Genomic DNA, 20788 nt, shown 5'->3' with positions numbered 1-20788 from the left:
CACTGATGCCTTGCTTGGGATGTGGCAAATTTTAAAAGCAGTTATGTAAACTCTTGGGCCAATAACCACTTAGCCTGGATTCCCCCCTTCCCCTGGAAACACCCATGCAAGAAGGTGGCATGGGGATGGAAGATGTTCAGAAACTACAGTGATGGGCACCAGGATAAGCATTTGCATAGATAGATCAATGATTTCCCCCTTGGAGATTTCCTAGCATCAGTCCTTTGGGTTGAAGTAGCAGCTTCCCTCCTCCCCGGTCACGCATGCTCCACAGATCTCCTGAGGTCTCCAGTAGGCCCAGGCCATCTGCACGGAAGTCCTGTGTCTACATGCCAGATTTAGGGACCTCTAATCCCCAGCCCCACCATCTCCCTGGCAGTGTGGCTCCATTGGAGCCATGTAGTCAAGGACTTCCCCAGCTGCTGCTTCCTCCAGGATCTAACTCCTCCTGAACTTGCTTTCCCTGGCACAGAAGAACGCAGCCTCACACAGTATTAATTGTCCACTGTTCTAATTCATTGGTTTGAGGGGAGTAATAGGTGCATCCCGCTTGACTCTTCCCCCCTCCCCCCCCCGAACACACCACATCATTTCGCCATCTACAGATCCCAGACTTCCCTGAGGTCTCTCCACAGGGTCCAGGCCGGCCAGGAAGGTTATTGCTGTAGAAGTCACCAGCAACACACCTACCCAGCCACACCTCTATCTTTCTTTGTGGGGAACAATGGAGTAATTCTGAGGGAAAGATCCAGCCCCTGTGATTAGAATCGCTAGAGTTTAGCAGGTGAAAGGAAGTAAATAAAGAACCCCAGTGATCCTTTCTGCTACTTTCTTTAGAGAGCCAGTTTGTCACATCCAGGGTAGGGCATGGAAGCATTCCTTCTGTGCCAGAGCTCTGTCTGGATTCAAAGGCAAGTCACACACACCATAGGTGTTAGTTGTGCTGGTGTAGCTGGTCCTCCCTGCTCAGGCTCTCAGTGCTGTAGGTCCGCAGAAGAAGTTAGTCTTCAGAGCTGCTGATCAAAAACCTCACCCAAAGTCTAATCCTCAGCCCACCAATGTCAATAGAAATGTTGTCATTGACTTTGTAGGGCCCAGGATTTGGCCCCCCAAATACCATTAAAATTCCAATCAGTTACCAAAAGCTGTTCAATATCAAGCCAGTGCTATTGCCTCAGTTTAGCAACAGAAAATAAATAAAAGCACAATAATTTCAGTGTTTGGATCGTAAGCTCTGTGAGGCAGGGACTACTATCCTTTTGTTCTGTGTTTGTACAGCACCTAGCACAATGGGGTCCTGGTCTGAGACTGCGGCTCCTAGGCACTATCCTGCAATACCAATAATAGTAGATAATAAAAGAAGAAATGAGTGTCAGAAATAACGCTAAACATTTCTAGACTTGCTCTGAGCAGGCTTACATTATATGGTGGTTAAAATACTGGCAGCCAGTCAGCACTAGCTCTAGCACCAGTGTGCCTACCAGTGGAGCTGAACTGGGGCTAGTGCAGCCGTGGGAAATGTGCAGGAGAACACTAGTGTAGACGCAGCCAGTATGGCTAGAGAGCGTGCAGATTCTCTCTGTCACGTTCAGAGTTAACTGCAGTGAATCAGAGCAGAGGTTTTTGGAGTATCTGAGCATTTTGCTGCCTAATTCAATTGAATCAACAGCTAACATTGGCAGAGCTGCTTTGGGAAAAGGCCTATACTAGAGTTACTGTGAGTTAGTATTATCTGGCTCTTGCAGTGGACACTGATAAAGGAGTGCCTTGGTTTAAATAAGGGGTGGGAGGGACTTATTTTGAAACTACTTTCACAAAAGTGACTCTACCACTTAAAAAAACAAACACACACTTTCTGGGATTGAGTAAAATAGGCTTAAAATGTGAGGTGTTGTATGTTTGCTAATCCATTCCCAATGGAAGTTCAGTACCCATATTGCCAGGTTGTGTGAAGAGGGGTCTTTATTACACGGTAAACAGAAACTGAGCTTCTTTCAAAGAGAGAGTACCTCCTTCTTGTCTCTATCTTGGCTTTCTGTAGCTAAGAGTTGGGTAAGGTTTGTTCCACCTTCTATTCGTGCAGCAGATAGAGCTGTGGGAAGTTTTCATATTGTCATTCATTCTGAAGGGAGAGTTTATTTCTGCCCGTTCCCTCGCTGTGACCTCTGCGTTGCAATACCTGGCTTTGTAGCCTCAGTAATAATTAATCTTTAAGGTAGTGAGATAGTGAACTTAGACCTTGCCCTTTGCCTTTCAGTTACAATCACTTTGTTTTATGGTGAGAGTATGTGTGTGAGAGGCATCTAGAGTCCTGATTAATGATAGTTAAGCTCCACAAATGCAGAGTATGATAACTTTTTTTTTTAAACAAAGCAGTAAGAAAGATTTTAAAAAAATCAAATAACTGTGGTTATACTTCGTATCGCATTTATCCATTATGAATAGTATAAGTTTACCAAGCTAGGACTTCTGCTGTACTAGCCAGTACATCATGATTCAGCTTCCATCCATTTGTATCTGCTCCATCCTACAGCACAGCTTGTTCTCTTCCAAATTCCACTTTAGAGCTGCTGCCCAAAGAGAAGGAGGAAGCAGTTTGTCTTGATCCGAATAACTACCTTGCAGCTGGTTCATGGGAGCATTCATTCTATTCTAGTAGCAGCAAGTGCACATACTGCAGCCACATTGGAGGGATGTGGAGAAGAGATTATGGGCAGCAATTCCCACCCCACTCGCTCCTAAAAAAGATGGGAGAGAAATTGTGGCCCAGATGGTTGAGAATGTGTACAAAAGAACTCTGAGCTAAACAAGTTTCATATCAGTACCCAGAGGGAGTGAGCCCTGTTTCAATTGCTCAACATAATTTGGAAAAAAAATCAAAACCTTAAGGACTTTTGGAGCCTGAGCAGCACTGAGAGTGGGAGGAGGTGACAGTGGCTCCAGGCATTATACCTAGCTGGGCCAGGAGCTGGCACTGTACCTCCTAGATTTGCTGTGAGAGCATGTTTTTTTTACTCCAGTTCCCTAAATGGCTCCCTCAAGGATTGAACTCACAACCCTGGGTTTAGCAGGCCAATGCTCAAACCACCGAGCTATCTCTCCCCCCCTTCACTAACCAGCTCTTGCTACAATTGGGGCAAAGGTATAGCCCACATTCCCCATCCCATCCCAGAGCAGCCCTTTGGCCTCAAGTCATTGTGTGGAGATAGAAGGATCATGGCTACACCTTATTGAGGGATAAAATGCTACTGGGTATGCCAGGAGAGCCCACCCCACCCTCCCTGTGCAGTACTATAGCTGCCTCCTGTACCCTCCCATCTCAGTACATCTACACTAGGACAGCCATAATTTGACCCTAAATCTTGACGTTTGGCTTCTTTACTAGTCTCACCAACTCGGATGGTGAAATGGCCTTTTGTAGGGTTTTGGTGTTAGGAGGGGGCACACCCATACAACACAAAGTCAGTGGGAATTTTGCCATTGATTTCAATAGGAGCAGGAGCAGGTTCAAAATGATTTGGTGAGGAAAAAATGTTGGCTGTTGATCCAGCTCCAGATAAGAGCTGTCAAGAGAACCAGCTGTTCAAATGTATGTCATTTCTTGTATGTACTTTCGTTTTAATTATTTCCCGGGGTCATCTGAAGTAGCCTGTATAGCTGCAGCAGTTTCCTGGCATATCCATTTTTGTATGTATTCATAACAAGAATTATTTTCTGAAGCCAAAAACATCTAGAGGTGTTTTTTTGTGTTGGTTTGTTTTTAGTATAGAATTTGTTTGATGCTAGTGTTGTCTCAGGATGCATCAGATCACAAAGGAATATGGCCAAGTTTCTAAGCCTAGTGACTGATGATTGGTGACTGCAGTCAAAGATATTCAGATAGTTCTGAAGCTTAGTTAGAGTTTATCCAAACTTTTGGTTGCTTGCTCAGTGTGAACCACCAAATTGTCTCAGTTTCAACCATCAGTAACAGGCTTAGCAGCAAGGAATACTTAACATTTAGGACTTGTCTTCCTGAGGAGTTATTCCAGAATAGCTATTTCCGGTGTGTGGCTATTTTGTGCATTAAGACATTCTTATTCTGGAGTAAGAGCATCTATACATGGAGTTAATCAGGAATCGCTAATCTATTTTAAAGTCACACCCTACCTTATTCCAGATTATTTTTATGTGTAGACAAACCCTCAGGCCTGGCTGAAATCTGCTCTATTATCTGAAACCAGATGCTACAAAAACTGAATTTTGGGATCCAATTAAGACAACTTGGTTTTCTTGTTTGTCACCTGACCTACTTGTTGATCAGCATTTCTCACAGCAGAAATTTGCCCAGGATTCATTTACAAAGAATTTTTGGGTTGAAAGTTAATTATAATATTGCTTTGGTAATTGCAATTTCTGTTTAATTTGTGCTGCCGCGAAGCCTTGATCCATTTTCTGTGTTGTATCTCAGTTGGTTACCTTTATTTGTGCATTTCAGGGGAAGTCCTACCCATTCCGGGGTGCATTCCCTCCAGTATGGAATCCCATAATTTACCTGGATTATAACAATCTGTGGAGGACAATGAATGAAATGGGGAAAGAGGTATGATATAAATGTGGACTGCATATATATCTATTATGAGATTACACCATCGGTCTTGGTGTCATAGGGAATAGGTTCAGAAAAACCCTTTCAGAATTCCCATATGGCATGTCAGACAACAACCACAAACACTGAACAATATCAGGGCACATACACTGAAAGGGTAGAAGTGATTTTATGGCTAAAGATTGGAGGCTGAAATGTGCTCTTTTACTAAAGGACTTTTAAAAATGTCAAACCCTGGACCATGGAGGACTAGACTGTGTTTAGACAGTCTACACTTTATAAAGGGTATAGCTGCAGGGCCCCAGGAAAAGCACTGTACGTCACAGAGGTAAGATTCCTGCCTGGCTTGGGGAGAATAGCAATATGTTACTAATCCAGACCAGTAGGGGAGTACTACCTCCTGTGGTGGCACAGATGTGTTGTCCAATGTATTGGGAAAGAGGCGAAGTCAAGACTCTGCCCACGTGCTCAAGGATGGGGCAAAGCAGCGGATGTGCTTAGCACTTGCTTACCCCTACTGAAGGTCCAGGAAGGCCATGCCAGGAGTTGGGGGCCGGGAGGAAGGGGCGGGGAGGCTTACTATCTCTCCCTAGAAATACCTGTTATGATTATATTGATGTATATAAGATGGCTAGTTCACAGTGGTGATATTTTTAAAATCAAAATTTGTAAATGCTTCAGAAATGGAACTTTTAAAATTCTTGACCATCCACTGTGCAAAAAAATCCCTGCAGAGGATTCCAAACTTTCAAATATCTGTCAACTGTTTCATAACCCTACTACTGAACGGGGGGCCAATCTATAACTTTCCTAACACAAGGACAAGTTACTCACGTGTAAGGTTTTGCAGGATCAGGTACATGCATTATGATGTACCTATACTGCATGCTTTCTCCCAGAAATCTCTAATACCTTTCTTTTGACAAGATTCAAATAAACAGTAGTGCATTCCTGTGTTGAGACTTGTAGGCAGCAGTTCATCATTAAATGTGTTGTTCAGTTTTACCGTGTTCATAAAAGGCCACATTCTGCCCTCACGTATACTCTGGGTTTGCAAGAGTGTATCTATTGAAGAAACAGAGAGAGTCCAGGTTTACACCAGTGTACCAGTAGGTGGGAGCAAATTTGACCCATTATATTAGCAGGCCTGGGGCTGCAAACTAAATATGACTAGGTAGTAATATACTATGCACTAAGTTTAATATTTTGCCTTCATTTGTAGATCCCTGCTGATGCCCCCTGGACGGCCCCACATGCTGCAGAATGGGACAAAATGACAATGAAAGAGCTGGCTGACAAAATTTGCTGGACCAAGTAGATAACATTTTACTTTAAAATCCTCTAGCTTCCTTGGCCCATTCTATGATGGGGTGTAAAGGGCACTTACGGAGGTCTTGATCATGCTCCTATTGACTTCAAGTGGGTCAGGTCAGACTACAGTTTTGCAGATGACACAAAGGGAAAATGGATTGTAATCACTTAAGAGGAGAGAGTTAAAAATAGAGAATGAGCCTGACAAATTAGAAGTTTCTGAAATCACTGAAATGAGATTCAGTAAGGACAAAGGCCAGGTGGCTAATCTATGAAGAAATAATTGAATGCTCAAGCAAAGAATAGAGGATAATTGGGTAGACAGTAGGAAGAGGGAAGGTTGTAAAGGTATAGTGGATGATAAATTGAACGCATTAACAGTGCTGTGCTGTCACAAAGGCAGCAAATGTGATACTAGATTGTCTCAACAGAAGTCCCCATGTAAAACAAGTTAAATGATTGTTTCTTTTTGTTCAGCATTAGTGAGGCCACAACTAGGGTAGTTTTTGGCGGTGTGGTATATACAAAAATTGACAAATTAGAACATGCCCAAACATCATAAATAAAAATGATATATGGGTTTTACAGCAGATGGTCTTTGAGGGCAGGTTAAGAGAGTTGAACATGCAAGGAGCTGAGCGTCTCCTGTGAGAACTGAGCACCTCAACTCCCATTGGGAGTTCGGCACCTGGCAGCACCATCTTAGACTGTAAGCTTTTGTGGGAATGGGCATTGTCTTTTCCTTGTCTATAAAATGCTATGCACATTCCAGGTGCTATGTGAATAAAAACACCACTGCATGGATGTGGAGTCAACACCTCCAGTTGTGGTCTGCTCTTCCTTCCCCATTTCATAGAATCCTCACTATAATAAAGCAAACAGAACCAGGTAGACTTTATTAAACATATCCCACCTTGTTGTGCCATTCCCTTACACTGTACTAGAATAGCTTCCTCCTCTATATTTAGTACAGTACCTTTTATTTAGGCAGCTCAGCACTGTTTGCCTTTTCTTTCTTACTACTTTTTAGTACTATATCAAGGATTTCAGACTACTTTCTCCCTCAAGGTATTGTGCTTCTCCGAATCCTTCTCCTGCTCTAAGTCTTACAGAATATGGCCACTTGGTTTCTGTCCTGATCGTTATTGCATGATATTTTCCATACAGTTAATTTTATAAGCCACTTGTCTGCCCATCCATGTCGTCCAGTGGTTCTCAACCTGCAGCCCAATCAGCACACAGCTGCGGCTCATGTGATATCCCCAGGGCCATACAGGTTGTGTGTGTGTGTGTGTGTATACACACACACACACACACACGTGGATGTGGCCCACATAACCCACAGAGAGCTGCTTATGCAGCCCATAATGGGTTGAGAACCACTGTTATAGTCTATACAAGTAATTCTGAGCAACCCTTTCTACACCAAATGGACTTGCTTCTAAGTCAATAACTCACAGATGTATAAGCAGTACTAGATTTATAATAATCTGTATGCTACGGTGCTTCTGTGCAATGTGAACAAAACGGATTCTATTGCTGATTCTTGTAATCTTAATAGGGATGTTGAGCTGAGATATGTTCAAAAACTCAAAACTTTCTCTGCTTTATTCCCTTCAAACCAATCAAAGTTTCCTAGCTGCTGTTCAGAATGGTAGTATTATAAGTAGGAAACTGATCTTTCTGCATGCTGGGTGCTTTCAGATCCACACCAATAACTTGTAAAGGCAAGTAAAGTGCATGCCTAAGAAAATAAATCTACCCTCAGAACCAAAGGAAGAAAAGGCTGTAAAAGTTCAAAAGTTACATATTCCATCAGAGATAGCTTGCTAAGTTGGTTACCTCAGCAAATCAATAGAGATTCTCTCTGTTAGTCAAAGTGCTTCCAGATAAAGTTTCATTATCTTTCATAAATGATCTAACTTAGTATATACTAATTAACAAATCACAAGTGAAATACAGGTGAATGTTGTGTTCAGTGGTGTTACACCAGCAGGGAATTTGTCCCTGTGTTTATATATTTACTATGATTGCTGCCGTTGCTGTACGTTGCCGAACTTAAATTTGACTAGGCAATAAAATTTATTGCAGTGACGTGAGAAAGTAAGGAGTGGCCTTGGAAATGTACTCCTTAAACTACCAGGGACGTATCAAACCATGGGAGTGGAGTACTTGATGAGCTCCCCATGGAGGAGAAAGGCAGAAGACCTCCACTAACTGGCTATCAAATGCATCTCCTGTTGAGAAAAATATTTGTTTTGTGGCAATAGTGGCAACTGGGAAACTAGTTAAGAAGCAGGGTAAATAAGAATGGGTAAATGGTAGGGAGGTTCATATAAACGTATTCAAATAGTCCTTTCTACAGGCCAAAAATTGAACTGAGCAAAAATGATCTGTGCGCTTTTGGGTAATAACCTTGTTTAAAGATAATAATGAAAAACTAATAGCCAACAGCAAAGTAATATGTATTAGAGTTTAGTGAATAATTGAATTTAAGTTCAATGGCTAACAACAACAACAAAACCTGTTTTGAACCAAAATCGAATTGTTATGGTTTTTCTCACCAAAACAAAAAAAAACGCAGACATTTTGTTCAGGTGCAATTAAATATTTTAAATATTGTTTTGAAATCATATTTCATTTTGAAAGTGTAGTTCCAAAACAAAACGTCAAAACCAAAACATTTTGACATTTGCAAAAAAAAATCGTTTTTTTTTTTCAGCTGAAACTATTAAGTTCAACCTGAATTTGTGATTTGGTTCAGGGTCCTGAAAAATGCATTTTTGGTGAATGTACTAATTATCCAAAAACTTTTACCCAGCTCTAATATCTACTTCCTAACCCTGTTGTCTTTGCTTTTATTTTGCATACAGAACTGCCAGAGAGTTTGCTACTCTCTTTGTGAACATCAATGTTACCTCTGAGCCACATGAGGTCTCTGCTCTCTGGTTCCTGTGGTACTTGAAGCTGTGTGGGGGGACAACTAGGATATTTTCCGTAACCAATGGGGGGCAGGTACAGAATGTCATACATGTTTCCTTTCTTGAGACCATAATGAACAAGTGTGGTGTTCCCTTTCCATTGCACAAACTTAACACATTCTCTGCAGTTAATGAAAAGATGAATAATCAGTTTACACAGTGCAAGAGTTCAATATGTGTTTGGAAGTGTCAAATTATCATCTATGGGAGCTCTGTACAATGTGGCATCTAATCAATCTAGGCCTCAAGTTAAATCAGGACAATTTATTTAACTTCCCTCCCCACATCTCTTCAACATAGTTCTTTTTTTTTGCTGCTGTTGTAATATCTGCCATTTTGGTTTCCATGGTCATTTCTCATTGAATGTATGAGCGTCTTTCAAGCATACAAAGCAAGTGTACTTCAAACTAAATATAAGCGTAGTGAAAAGTGTACTTGGATAACTTGATTAGTTAACTCAAAACAACTCTTGAAAATCTGGCCTTTTTTGTGGGCTCTGTGCACTTGAAAATCTGACCCTGATCTTCTCATGTGTTAACAGAATTTATTATAGACTCTACTCTAATGATGATTCCTTGGTGGGGTTTTTTGTTTCCAGGAGCGGAAGTTTGTTGGGGGTTCCGGTCAGATTACAGAAAGGATAAAGGACATCCTCGAAGGCAGAGTTAAACTGGAGAGTCCTGTAGTTCGCATTGATCAGTCAGGTGATAATGTCATCGTGGAGACTCTAAACCATGAGATATATGAGGTAATTCAATAAAAATAATAGTAGTTTGCATTTAGTGTGTGTGTGTGTGGGGGGGGGGGGATGTCCACTGCAGCTCTTAGCCAAATGTAATCAGCAACACACATTTGTGTGTCTGTGCTTCTCCAATTCCCCTGAAAGTCTTTGAATCTACTTTACTGATCTATTTATGACTGGGTCTCATATTAGTATATTGTTAATTGGCTCCTGACATTAGTCTACCTTCTCTCTGCTTTGTTTTATTGTGTTATTTTATATTATAGCACCCACAAAGGTCATCTTAAATAAAGGAAAATAATATTTCTGTTCATACCTAAGATTGCAGTTGTGTGTGTTATATATCAGTGCCTTATGTTTCAGGGCAGTTATGTGATTAGTGCCATCCCCCCAGGCCTGACTACAAAGATCCATTTCAACCCAGAACTACCATCAGAGAGAAACCAGTTAATTCATCGTCTTCCTATGGGTTCTGTCATTAAATGTATGATGTACTATAAAGAGGCCTTCTGGAAGAAGATGGGTACGTGGGTATCAACTACGGGGGGGAAATGAAGAACTTGGGAGTTTAGTGCTACACTAACTTCAAAGTCGTGGGTTTATCATCTTTAAGTGTTGGAGAATGGGCAAAAAAAATTGTTTCCTAAACTTTGTGTGTGAGGATGCTTCATTTCCAACATCAGAACAGCCACTGTTGCATTAAACAGGTGGATTTTTTTAATGTTATGAGGATTTATCTCTCTTCAACTAGCCACTAAGTCATTCCACCATTGTCCACCACAGGGTTTCTTGCACCTACCTCTGAAGCATCTGATCACTGTCAGAGGCAAGATACTAGACTGGGGTGGACCAGGGGTCCAATCCACTATGGCAATTCCTATGTTATGTCCTACCCTTCTGTTTCTACCCTACTTCTGTGTAATCCCCATTGAGAATTCCACAAGGAGTACAAGATTGAGTCTCCACTGAGTAGACTTGCCAAGAATAGGGTTCTGGTGTTGTTTTGGGCAAGCTACTTTTTTATTAGAGTCTGAATTTTTTTTGTTTTGTTTTGCCGTTTCTGTTATTTGATAAGAGTAAGTCTCCATAACTTTCTGTAAGTCACAAATAAATTCATACAAAGCAACAAAGTCCCCATTTAAAAACAAATTAGGATGTGTGTCTATACGCAGTTTGGGAAACTGTACTGACAGGGAGAGAGAGAATTCTAGAAGAAGGTTCCAGATCTCTAGGTATTATCAGTGAATGAAGAACAGCTATGCATTTACTTTTTATTGAAGTTTTTTCATTACTACTAGTAAATAGCACTCAGCAGTTGTTATATCCGTTTCCTTTCTCCTGGCAGATTACTGTGCCTGCATGCTTATTGAGGACGAAGAAGCTCCAATTTCAATAACCTTAGATGATTCTAAACCGGATGGATCTGTGCCTGCCATTATAGGGTAAGGCACCCCTAGTCCATGTTCCTAGATTTATAGATGCTTGTGAAAGGACTTGCAGAGGGGATCGGGAAGCATGCAAATCACTATAGGTGATATTCACCCATTATGAGGATGCATGCAAGGCACTCTGGGCCAGCTGCAGTCTTTGGGCATCCTCTTGTGTGGGATAAAGTAGTTAGGCAGCCCCTTCAAGCCTCTGCATTCTTTGGAGCAAGGCTTTGCACCAGCTGTAAGTAGGCCAGTGCCGAGGAGGCTGGTGGGAAGGGAGATACATTGTCCAATGTGCCTATTCCCATGGTTGAAGTTAAGCACACATTTAAGGGTTTTGCAGAATTGGGCCCATAGAAATTAAACCTCTCTTACTCAGATTTACCAACCATCTTATTCCAGCTATACTGGGCCTTCTCTTTTGGCCATGCTGAATACTGAAAATGCAGTTGACAAGCCATTGTTTGTTTTGAATCTGCAATGCATTGAAGAGATGAAGAATTGTTCCTCACAGCATCTTGTAATTCGGTCAAAGCACAGCTGTTCAGTGACAGATTTAGAATTCTGGAGAAACTGCCAAATATTTAGCATTTCATTTTGGAAGGAGAGCTGGAAAATGTGTAACAGCATTTAGTGGCTTTTGAAAAGAGTGAATTAAGTGAATATAAATTAAAAAAAAACTTTACAAAATGTTTCCATTTTAAATCCAAGGCGAACCTTCCAAACAAGCTGAAAAAACACTTGTGTATATATACACCAAATAATTGTTTGTACAGTACCATACAGGGAGAGCCTAACACTCCTCTTGAATTGTGTAACATTATGGACACAAAGTTTTAAAATGTCCTTGTTCTGGACACTATGAAACTCCCTAACATTCCTCTCAAGTTACTGGCAACAACAGGAATGTAAATATTTTTTCTTACTACTAAAATCAATGTTGGGATCATCTCTTTGCTAGTATGCACAACTATATAAAGGATTCCAGGAGCCTCTCCATGGAAGTCAATGGAATTATTCCAGGAATCAATTTTGACTCTAGCTGAAAACATCTTAGAGCAATTACTGATAGGAATGTGACTGTAGCCTTCTAAACTGCTTGTCATAAAATATATGTTGTGTATACTGTAGCCTCACTCCCCTGCAATTGCCCTGTAGCTGACCTAATCATGGATCTTTTAATAAAATAAATTATATTGGCTTTGTGTGAGGGGCAGCTACCTGGGAATTTAGAGGGACAAGAAAACTAAAGCCCAGTTCAAGGAAACTCGGGTCTCGATCTTAGCCAATTTAGATCTCGATATGGAAAGAGAGGCTGCACGTGTTGTGTTGGTTGATTCTCTCCTCACACTGGATGAAGATCAGGGTGTTGCCTAATTCCGTTCCCACTGAAGTCAATGGGCATTGTCCTGCTCACTGCAGTGGGAGGAGAATTCGGCCAATGCAAAGCAATTGTGAAAATTCCACCACAGGGGTGTCTATTGATTCTTCTAGAACTGTGAGCGCTCTTTGATACCAGTTCCTAACAGGGGTAGATGAAGTTGCTTTTAAAGGGCTTGGCCCCTTTCTGAGATCTCCCCCAGACTTTCCCTCGGCAGTAGTCCATGCCTCCATCACCTTAAGATTGAGTTGTTGTACTGTGCTGTACCTGGGGTTACACCTACAACTCATTAGGAAGCTTCAGCTAGCACAGCACGTGGTAATCAGTTTTGTTAGCTTCCTGCAAGGAGCACTTTACTCCTGCGCTCTCTGTACAAGCTGATCGTTTCCGGATATAATGCAAGAAGCTATTGAATATGGATAAATGTATTCTGTGATAATTACGCTTTTTATATGATAAAAGAATTAGACTTACCAGTAGTATGTTTGTCTCACTCATTTTAAAGTCTTTTTAAGCAAAGACTTTATGCCCATGCTTTGTAAATCAGTCTGTGTATTGACACTGCACAATATTTATGCCCTCTTTTTCTTTAGTTTTATCCTTACAAGAAAGGCCTATAGACTTGCAAAGGTCAGCAAAGAAGAGAGGTAAGAACTTACAAATTTCAAAGAGTTGTTCTTTAGGATGCTTCACCGAGTAATTTTATATACACATAGAGTAACTACAGATAATAGTATTCCCCAAACTCCGAGGTCCAAACTCAGCTTGCGTAAGCAGGCACAGCCCCCAGTGAATCCAGTTTAAGGATATTTTGAAGTGTCCACATGCTATCTGTTTTTTCATGTTATCACTAGCACATTATCTTTCATAGATAGTCTTGGGGCACTGTTTTTGTCTGTGACAACTGCTGGTTACTGCAAAGATTCCAAAATGCTTCCTTCCATCCTGACCATTTTCACATAGCTGGTCCATTAGTGAAATGAAGGGAGTGCTGAGGTACATAACCTTTGGTGTCCTTCCCCTACATGCCAGACAGAAATATTCTAACATTTATTATTATTTACATACATGTATAAACATCTGTGTCTACAACAGTACTGTTTCCACAACCATATATGAAAGAAGAGTCCAGTTTGAAGCCTATTTTGTTATTCATAATAAATAAAATACCATTGAGTATTTTACAGGTCAAAATCTGCTCTCAGCTACCCTGTTGTAAATCTGGAGTGATTCCATTGACTTCATTGGAGCTATTCCAGACTTATACCAGTGAACCTGAGTATAATTTGACTCTGCATCCTCAGATAACTGTACAAACATTCATTTAATGGCATGCAGTCCAGCATGAGCCTCCCAAATGTGATATCAGGATTTAACACTTAGGCATCGGTGTTTGAAAATTTGGCCTAAGAGTATGAACTTGGAATCTGTTGCACATACAAAAATAACTTTAACGTGTATTGAAACCGATTTTAATGTTAAAAACAGCAGCAAAGAATGAGGTTCTTTCACTTGTTTTCTGATCACTGTTTATATTTGTGTTTAGGAAGAGAAAAATCTGTGAACTGTATGCCAAAGTGATGGGCTCAGAAGAGGCTTTACATGTGAGAAACCACTGCCTGTTCTTTTATTTACATGGTGGTAGTACTACTTGTTTCTTCTGAATGGTGAAGCAAGGACAACATTTACATTTTAGTTCTCAAAAGTAATGCAGGTTATGCCATATGATACCCACTTCCCCAGCTGCTGGTGAACCCCAAACACTAGAGAGAGACAAGAACTCTTTCTCTATACCAGAAAAGAGGATAAGAATTGTCAAAGTTGTCTATATTATATGGGAGAGCAATGCTCCAGAGAAGTAGAAACCTGCTCATTTTGTGCTGTTGGATAGTATTAACAGAATGCGGTGTCAGTCCTGTATCAGTATTGTAAAAAAATAATAATTCTAGTTTTGTTTCCTAAATGCCAAATATTTATTTATTTTATTTCCAATATCCTAGCCAAGGGCTTGTTCTTTCTTTCATGTCTTGTTAACTATTACAGCCAGTGCATTATGAAGAAAAGAACTGGAGTGAAGAACAGTATTCAGGGGGATGTTATACAGCCTACTTCCCACCAGGCATCATGTCTCAATATGGAAGGTAAACCAGATAACATTGTGCTTTTTGTTTGTTTGTTTGTTTTTGTTTTGGTAACTTCTTTGTAATTGTTACAATATTCTTTCCATACAGAACACATTGAACATACAGCATATGGGTGAAATCCTGGCCCCACTGAAGTCAACGTGAATTTTGCTGTTGACAACAGTGGAAGCAGGATTTCACCCACAATCTTCAGTGAAACAGAACACACAGGCTAATGGACCTATGTCAGCAATACAAGAGCTCTTCTCACTAGGTCACTGCCCAGTTTTTGCTGCTTAAAATGTTTAATATGTTCCTTCAGTTCTTTCTAAAAGAGTGATGCTGTGACCACTGAAATCAATGGGAAAGTTGCCATTAACTCAATATCTGCAAGGTCAGGCGCAGGCAGAGCTAATTCAATTAGTCACAGGGAAGAAATAAATAGGGATATAAGTAAAATTCTTATATATGACCCCACAAACGACGACATACAGTCCTTACACCTAACTAGGAGCACAGGAAAATTGCTTTGTTCCATATGGTCCACTTCAGCTACTATTGATTAAAAGTCTAGTTCTATTACTGAAGTACTTGCTGCGAACATGATACTCCTTCCTGCACATAATGGGAACAACCCAACCCATACATCCTTGGCAGGGGCACTCTGTGGCCCTTGTAAGATTTTTCTCAAACTGGCTGCCAGTCGTCTGGGGAATACCCTGTCCATATTTCAGGGTGCTGGGGATCCCCTGAGCATGTGGGTGCTATATTTTATTAGCCTGAATGCCGTGGAGTGATGGGGGAGGTTTCCCACAGTCTGAGCTAGTCTCCGGCAGCTGTTTAAAGTCTAACCCAGTGTTTTCTCTGTGACCACTAGAGACTCTCTCTCTATGAAAAGGGAGTGCAATTCCTGTGGCTGTGTTGCCCAAAAAGCTTATGGAGTTTGTGCAGCTAGCATCTGAACTATAGCAGCGCAGGGTCCTGAAGGGGGAGATGCAGCTTTCCCTTCTGCATACAGAGGCATCTCTCTCTCTCGCTCTCTCCCCCTTTAGCATGCAGCCCTACAAATGGGAAAGTTCTGCTGAATCTCAAAATGTAAGAGCAACCCATCCCTGCAAAGGCATCATTCATACCCAGTTGTTATGGAAGAATAAAAGCAAAGCAGCCATATAGGGGAAATAAATCCATTTAACCACGGTGCATTTCTGGAGCCTCTTAGGATTGTTCTCTATTCAAGCACTAAAAGGAGACATCTTCTGAGAGATCAGTTTATGTCTTGGATTTGCTCTATCTTGACTAATGGTAACATGTTGTACATAGCAGCAGGTAAGATGCTATTCTAAGGGAAAACCTAATGTATTTCTTTCCCTCTCCATACCAGCCCTTTAGGAATTCTTGAGAAACTTGACAAGCTCTAGTGTCAAGAGCAATAATTGCTTTTAGAATGATTGTCAGCCTTCTGTTAGTGGCCTTTGACATTTTACATTTGTTTTAAAGGACCATTCGCCAGCCCCTCGGCAGGATCTACTTTGCTGGCACGGAGACCGCTACTCAATGGAGCGGGTACATGGAGGGGGCTGTGCAGGCGGGAGAGAGAGCAGCAAGAGAGGTACGGATAGCCACTTTTCCTTGGTCGTGGCTATTGAAGACCAAAAGAGGCCAGATGTTTCATGGACGTTTCAATCTTAATATCGGACTTGGAGTATGTCTGCATTTGGAGCTGGGGCTGAGATTCCCAGCTGGAGGAGACATATCCACGCTAGCCATCATGAGCCTAATGCACTAAAAATAGAGTGTAACTGTCCTGGCGTGAGTGACAGGGCCGCCCCAAGTACATGCCTGTCAGAGACCCTAGGTACGTACTCAGGGCTAGCAGCCCCTCCCACGCTGCTGCAGCTACTTTTGGTTTTTAGCCTACTCCCTCACTGAGAGCTAGCACAAGTGGGTCTCCTTGAGTTGGGAATCATATGCCCAGCTCAAAGTGTAGACATACCCTGGGAGCGTTACCTACGGTAACTGTACTAATGAAAGAGAGCTCCTAGAATGAACAGTGGCAAGATTCCAAAACACCATGAGCCAAAGTTTAACTATATTCTGTATATTATGAAATCCTTTGAGGCATTACAAGTTGAAGTCTCAGACAAATCAGAATGTTACCAAATTCATCACTGAAGTATTAAATCCAAGCCTGTGCAATCTATCTTCTGCCTAAAAATAAATACCTCAAGCCAAACTCTGCCCTCAGATATACCCATGCAACTTCCAGCAGAGTCCATTATTTGGTTTAGCTCATTATGTATTTGTTGCACTAGCTATTATTTCCAGGTATAGACCCTTAAAATCTGACCTTTTTTAGTACAAGTGATCACTCCCTTCTGCTTCTCTCTGACAGGGAACACTTAGCTAAGTTCTGTTGATCCATCCTGGGCAACGAACAGTCTGTTTAAAAAAAAAAAAAAAAAAAACCAAGCAAACAAATAGCACATCCAGGGCTTGCTTCTCAGTCAGACCGGGTATGTCTGCACGGCAGCTGGGAGCAAGCCTCCCAGCCCAGATAGACGGACTCCCACTAACTCTGCTTGAGCTAACACACTAACAATAGCAGTGTGGACCCTGCAGCATGGGTGGCAGCATGGACTAGCCACTCGAGTCCCCAGTCCGCCTGACCCCCTGGGTCTGGACTCAGCTAGCGAGCCCAAGCCACCATCCTTGTCGCAACATCCTCACTGCTATTTTTAGTGTGATAGCTAGAGCAGAGTTAGCATGAGTCTGTCTCCCCAGACTGGAAGGCTGGCTTACAGCAGCAGTGTGGACATACCCAGGATAAAAGGACCTGAAAGTGGGCACAGATTATATTTTATCCGCACTGTTCCTTTACTCTGGCAGAGCAGTGTAAAGGAGGCGTAGTGGGACTGAGAATCGGGTCCATGGCTTCCATTTGATGTGTTAGTATATTATTTTAATAATCATAAGTGTTTCAGATCACCCCTCCTTCTCTTTCCCGCTACACACCTTAACAGTGGTGGCTACAAAGACATTTACCTATTTGTGCTGCAGACACTTTATGCCCTTGCAAACCTCTGCCCTTGTTACAGCACTTTTGTTTTTTTGTTTGTTTTAAAAACACTGATTTTTATATTCCCCCAAAAGCCAAGGGATAACTCCACAATCGAGAACCTTCAGAGGTACAAATTTACACCCTGTCCCTGTGATCGGCAATCCAGCCAGCATCACTGCCAATAGATTTTCAATCTCCTGAGTGACGCAAGATTAAACTTACTTTAATATTCCTCAGCCTGGGTAATAGATTGTCAGGGAACCTTTTCGCCTGTGCCTGGTGGGATGAAACCTATGACAACTCTCTCAAGTGGGAAAGCTGCACAAGTCTCTCTGACCTTTCATTTTCTTCATGTTACTTAATGTTACCAGCCTGTGCTTATTAAGCAAAACATGAATGTTCATGTGGTCTCATTTTTCTTCCAGATATTGTTCAAGATGGGAAAGATCTCAAAGGATGAAATCTGGATGCCTGAACCAGAGTCCGAGGCAAGCTTTATCGCCTATGTATTTGTAGAGCAATAGCTAAACACAGTATTCTGGTTGCTAGCCCTAGCTAAGTTCTGATAGCCATATGAGTGCTTCGGATCACCTAACACTATGAATGAATTCATCTTCCTAATACCCCTGTGAGGGAGGAAAATATTGTTCACTATTTTGCACATGGATAACTAAGGCCCACAGAGAATGATTTAATTGCCCAGGGTATTACTGGGAGTCTTGGAATAGCCAGGAAATGAACCTGATTCTGCTGACTCCCAGTCCAGATCCTTAACCACAAGACCACCCTTCTTGCCTAGCCTGTTGTCTGATTTACATCAGTGGTTCTCAGCCTTTTCCATATTGTGACCAAATTACAACAGAAGGTATATTGGGACCCCCCATTTGGTTAGAAAGAAAGAGAAGCCTATGCTGTATATAATACATCTGTGAGCTCTGTACTCCCCTCTCATGGCAGAGGTGACCCTACACTAATACTGAATGTTTGCTCCTCTAGGATGTCCCAGCCCAGCCAATCACTACTACCTTTTGGGAGAGAAACTTGCCGTCTGTACCAGGACTGCTGAAGCTCGTTGGATTTTCCACTTTCTTCACTTCAGTGGCTGCCGTTGGGCTGTTTGCCTACAAAAAGGGGCTGCTAGCTCAAAACTAAAGAGTGTCCATGGGAAATTGCACACTTGCTGCTTTCCCCTTCCCAGTCCAAGGGTTATCTTTGGAGAGGAGTCACATGGAAGGCTGGAAAGGGCAAGAGACCTTTTAGATGTTCTTTTGAACACCTGCATTAACACACCAAAACCATTCAAACCAGGGTCAGTTCAACAACAAAAAGATCAATTGTGGTGAAAGAAGTGGCATTTCTAGTTTCCTTCTACATTAATTTGTCTTGATTGACAGCATAAAATCAATTGCATATATTTCCTAACATCTGGAGGGGACAATCCAGAGCAGAAACTTTGCAAAGGGCAAGATGCCTTTGGATAATATATTTTCTTCCATTTGATGAGGGTTTTTTTAAGTGAAATTAATATATCTTTGTTTTAAATCCATCTCTGTGCAGAGGCTGAGTAGGTTAGAGGGCTTTTCTGTAAAATCCCTGCTGTGCATAAGACTGATTTACAATAACAAAAAATTAAAAACATATTTGATTATTAGCTAGAGATACAGAACTTAGCCATGACCTGAATGAATAAAGATAATTAGCATCCCGGCCCCACTAGTTCGATATAGCCAGAAAAAAGGAATGCAGGTGAACGTTTTGACTGTATGTTATTGAACAAATGGCCACACTTGTCTAACAGTGGAGATCTGTATCTCAGTTGTCCATTTGCAATGGATAATGTGGACACATTATGGATCTGTCACCTTCGGTCCCGTACACATGTAATGCTGCTTGGCCTACTATTAAAATTGACAGACGTGAATTAGCGAAGTTATAAACCAACTGACCTAGGATGCTAAAGACATTATTTCCAGAATGTTGGCAGTTTCCTGTCTCCCTATTAATTTGCTGTTTCCCTTCACATATAATCTGTACTGCCTTCTTACTTACAGGGGAAATACATGTGGGGCTGGAATTACTGCCTTGTAAATGCCATTAATTGGATGCTTCTGCCTGTCCCTCTGTTGTACAGGCGGCATTTATTGCTACATTCCAAGAATGCTTCTTGCACTTGGAACTTTAGAGTGTTTGCCAAATAAAGACTTTTCAGCGTGTTCATTTAGAGTACAAACAGAATGATTTAATAGTGCTTAAGGCCTGATCCTGACATCACGGAAGCCATTGATATCCAGGGGAGCAGATGCAGGCCCTGAATGAACATGAATCTGCACCTCTCGGCAAAACTGAATCAAGGCTGTCTTCTAGCCTGGGATGCATAAAACCACTCAGCTGCTTTCTGCAGTTCTCTCATGCTAAATGATGAGCTCAGAGAAGCCGGAGTGCGTCCACTGATTAAATTAATTCTGTGTTTACAACTTGTTTTCTGCAGGTGCTGGGCTATAGTTGGTGTGGTGTGTTCTCCAAAAGTATTAACCAAATAATCACTGTTATTAACTGAAATGGAATATATGCATTTCAAAATGTGCCATTGTTATGAACTGCTTTTAAGAATGTGGATATTGCATGTATGTCCAGGAATTCCATTGTAATTCAACAGTAGTGAAATGTGCCTTTCAATATTCCTCAAATCTTGATAAAAGGATCCATTTTGTAAAGCTTTCTTCAGATTCTTTCACTTGCATCATTTTTGTGAGTTTGCCCAGTGTTCTACTTATTTTAGACTTTGCCATCTGCACCTATGTTAAAGCTCTCGGTACATCACATACAATAAAGCCAAAACACATCCAATTGACCTTAATCATCAGACACAGAAAGAGAAGTCTTCTCAACCCATGTGGCCTCTCTCCCAACCCTTATAGAACATGTGAATGTAGTTCATCCTGGAGTAAACTCAGTGTAGGCTCTGGTGAACTAAGGCAGGAAGCTACTTCCAAAGAGACAGCTTGTTACCTGTCCCCTTCCAATAAAAAGTGGGCACTGTTAGTGCCAGCACTCAGATGATCACAACTACCACAGTCAGAAAGGTACTCTCTCCAGCAGAGAGCACCAAACTATTGACCTCTTCACTCAAACCCATTGCATGAGAATCATCCAAGCTGCACCATTTTCTCAGAA

The 20788-nt window shown here is 41.5% G+C and overlaps 1 protein-coding gene across 1 annotated transcript in view; it reads left to right on the top strand.

Moving 5' to 3' along the window:
• The window catches only part of LOC101932805 (amine oxidase [flavin-containing] A), a 52019-nt gene extending 31686 nt beyond the window's left edge, over positions 1-20333 (top strand). Inside the window, exons 4-15 of the mRNA XM_005301773.5 lie at positions 4478-4582; positions 5811-5902; positions 8773-8914; positions 9479-9628; positions 9986-10145; positions 10968-11064; positions 13027-13080; positions 13980-14037; positions 14477-14574; positions 16054-16165; positions 18040-18102; positions 18611-20333. Coding sequence (XP_005301830.1) covers positions 4478-4582; positions 5811-5902; positions 8773-8914; positions 9479-9628; positions 9986-10145; positions 10968-11064; positions 13027-13080; positions 13980-14037; positions 14477-14574; positions 16054-16165; positions 18040-18102; positions 18611-18766 — 1287 coding nt within the window. The 3' untranslated portion in view covers positions 18767-20333. The remainder of the gene's footprint in view (positions 1-4477; positions 4583-5810; positions 5903-8772; positions 8915-9478; positions 9629-9985; positions 10146-10967; positions 11065-13026; positions 13081-13979; positions 14038-14476; positions 14575-16053; positions 16166-18039; positions 18103-18610) is intronic.
• The last annotated feature ends 455 nt before the right edge of the window (positions 20334-20788 follow it).

The sequence above is a fragment of the Chrysemys picta genome, chromosome 1, assembly GCF_011386835.1.
Source record: "Chrysemys picta bellii isolate R12L10 chromosome 1, ASM1138683v2, whole genome shotgun sequence".
NCBI lineage: Eukaryota > Metazoa > Chordata > Testudines > Emydidae > Chrysemys > Chrysemys picta.
This window is presented reverse-complemented; position numbering and strand designations above follow the sequence as displayed.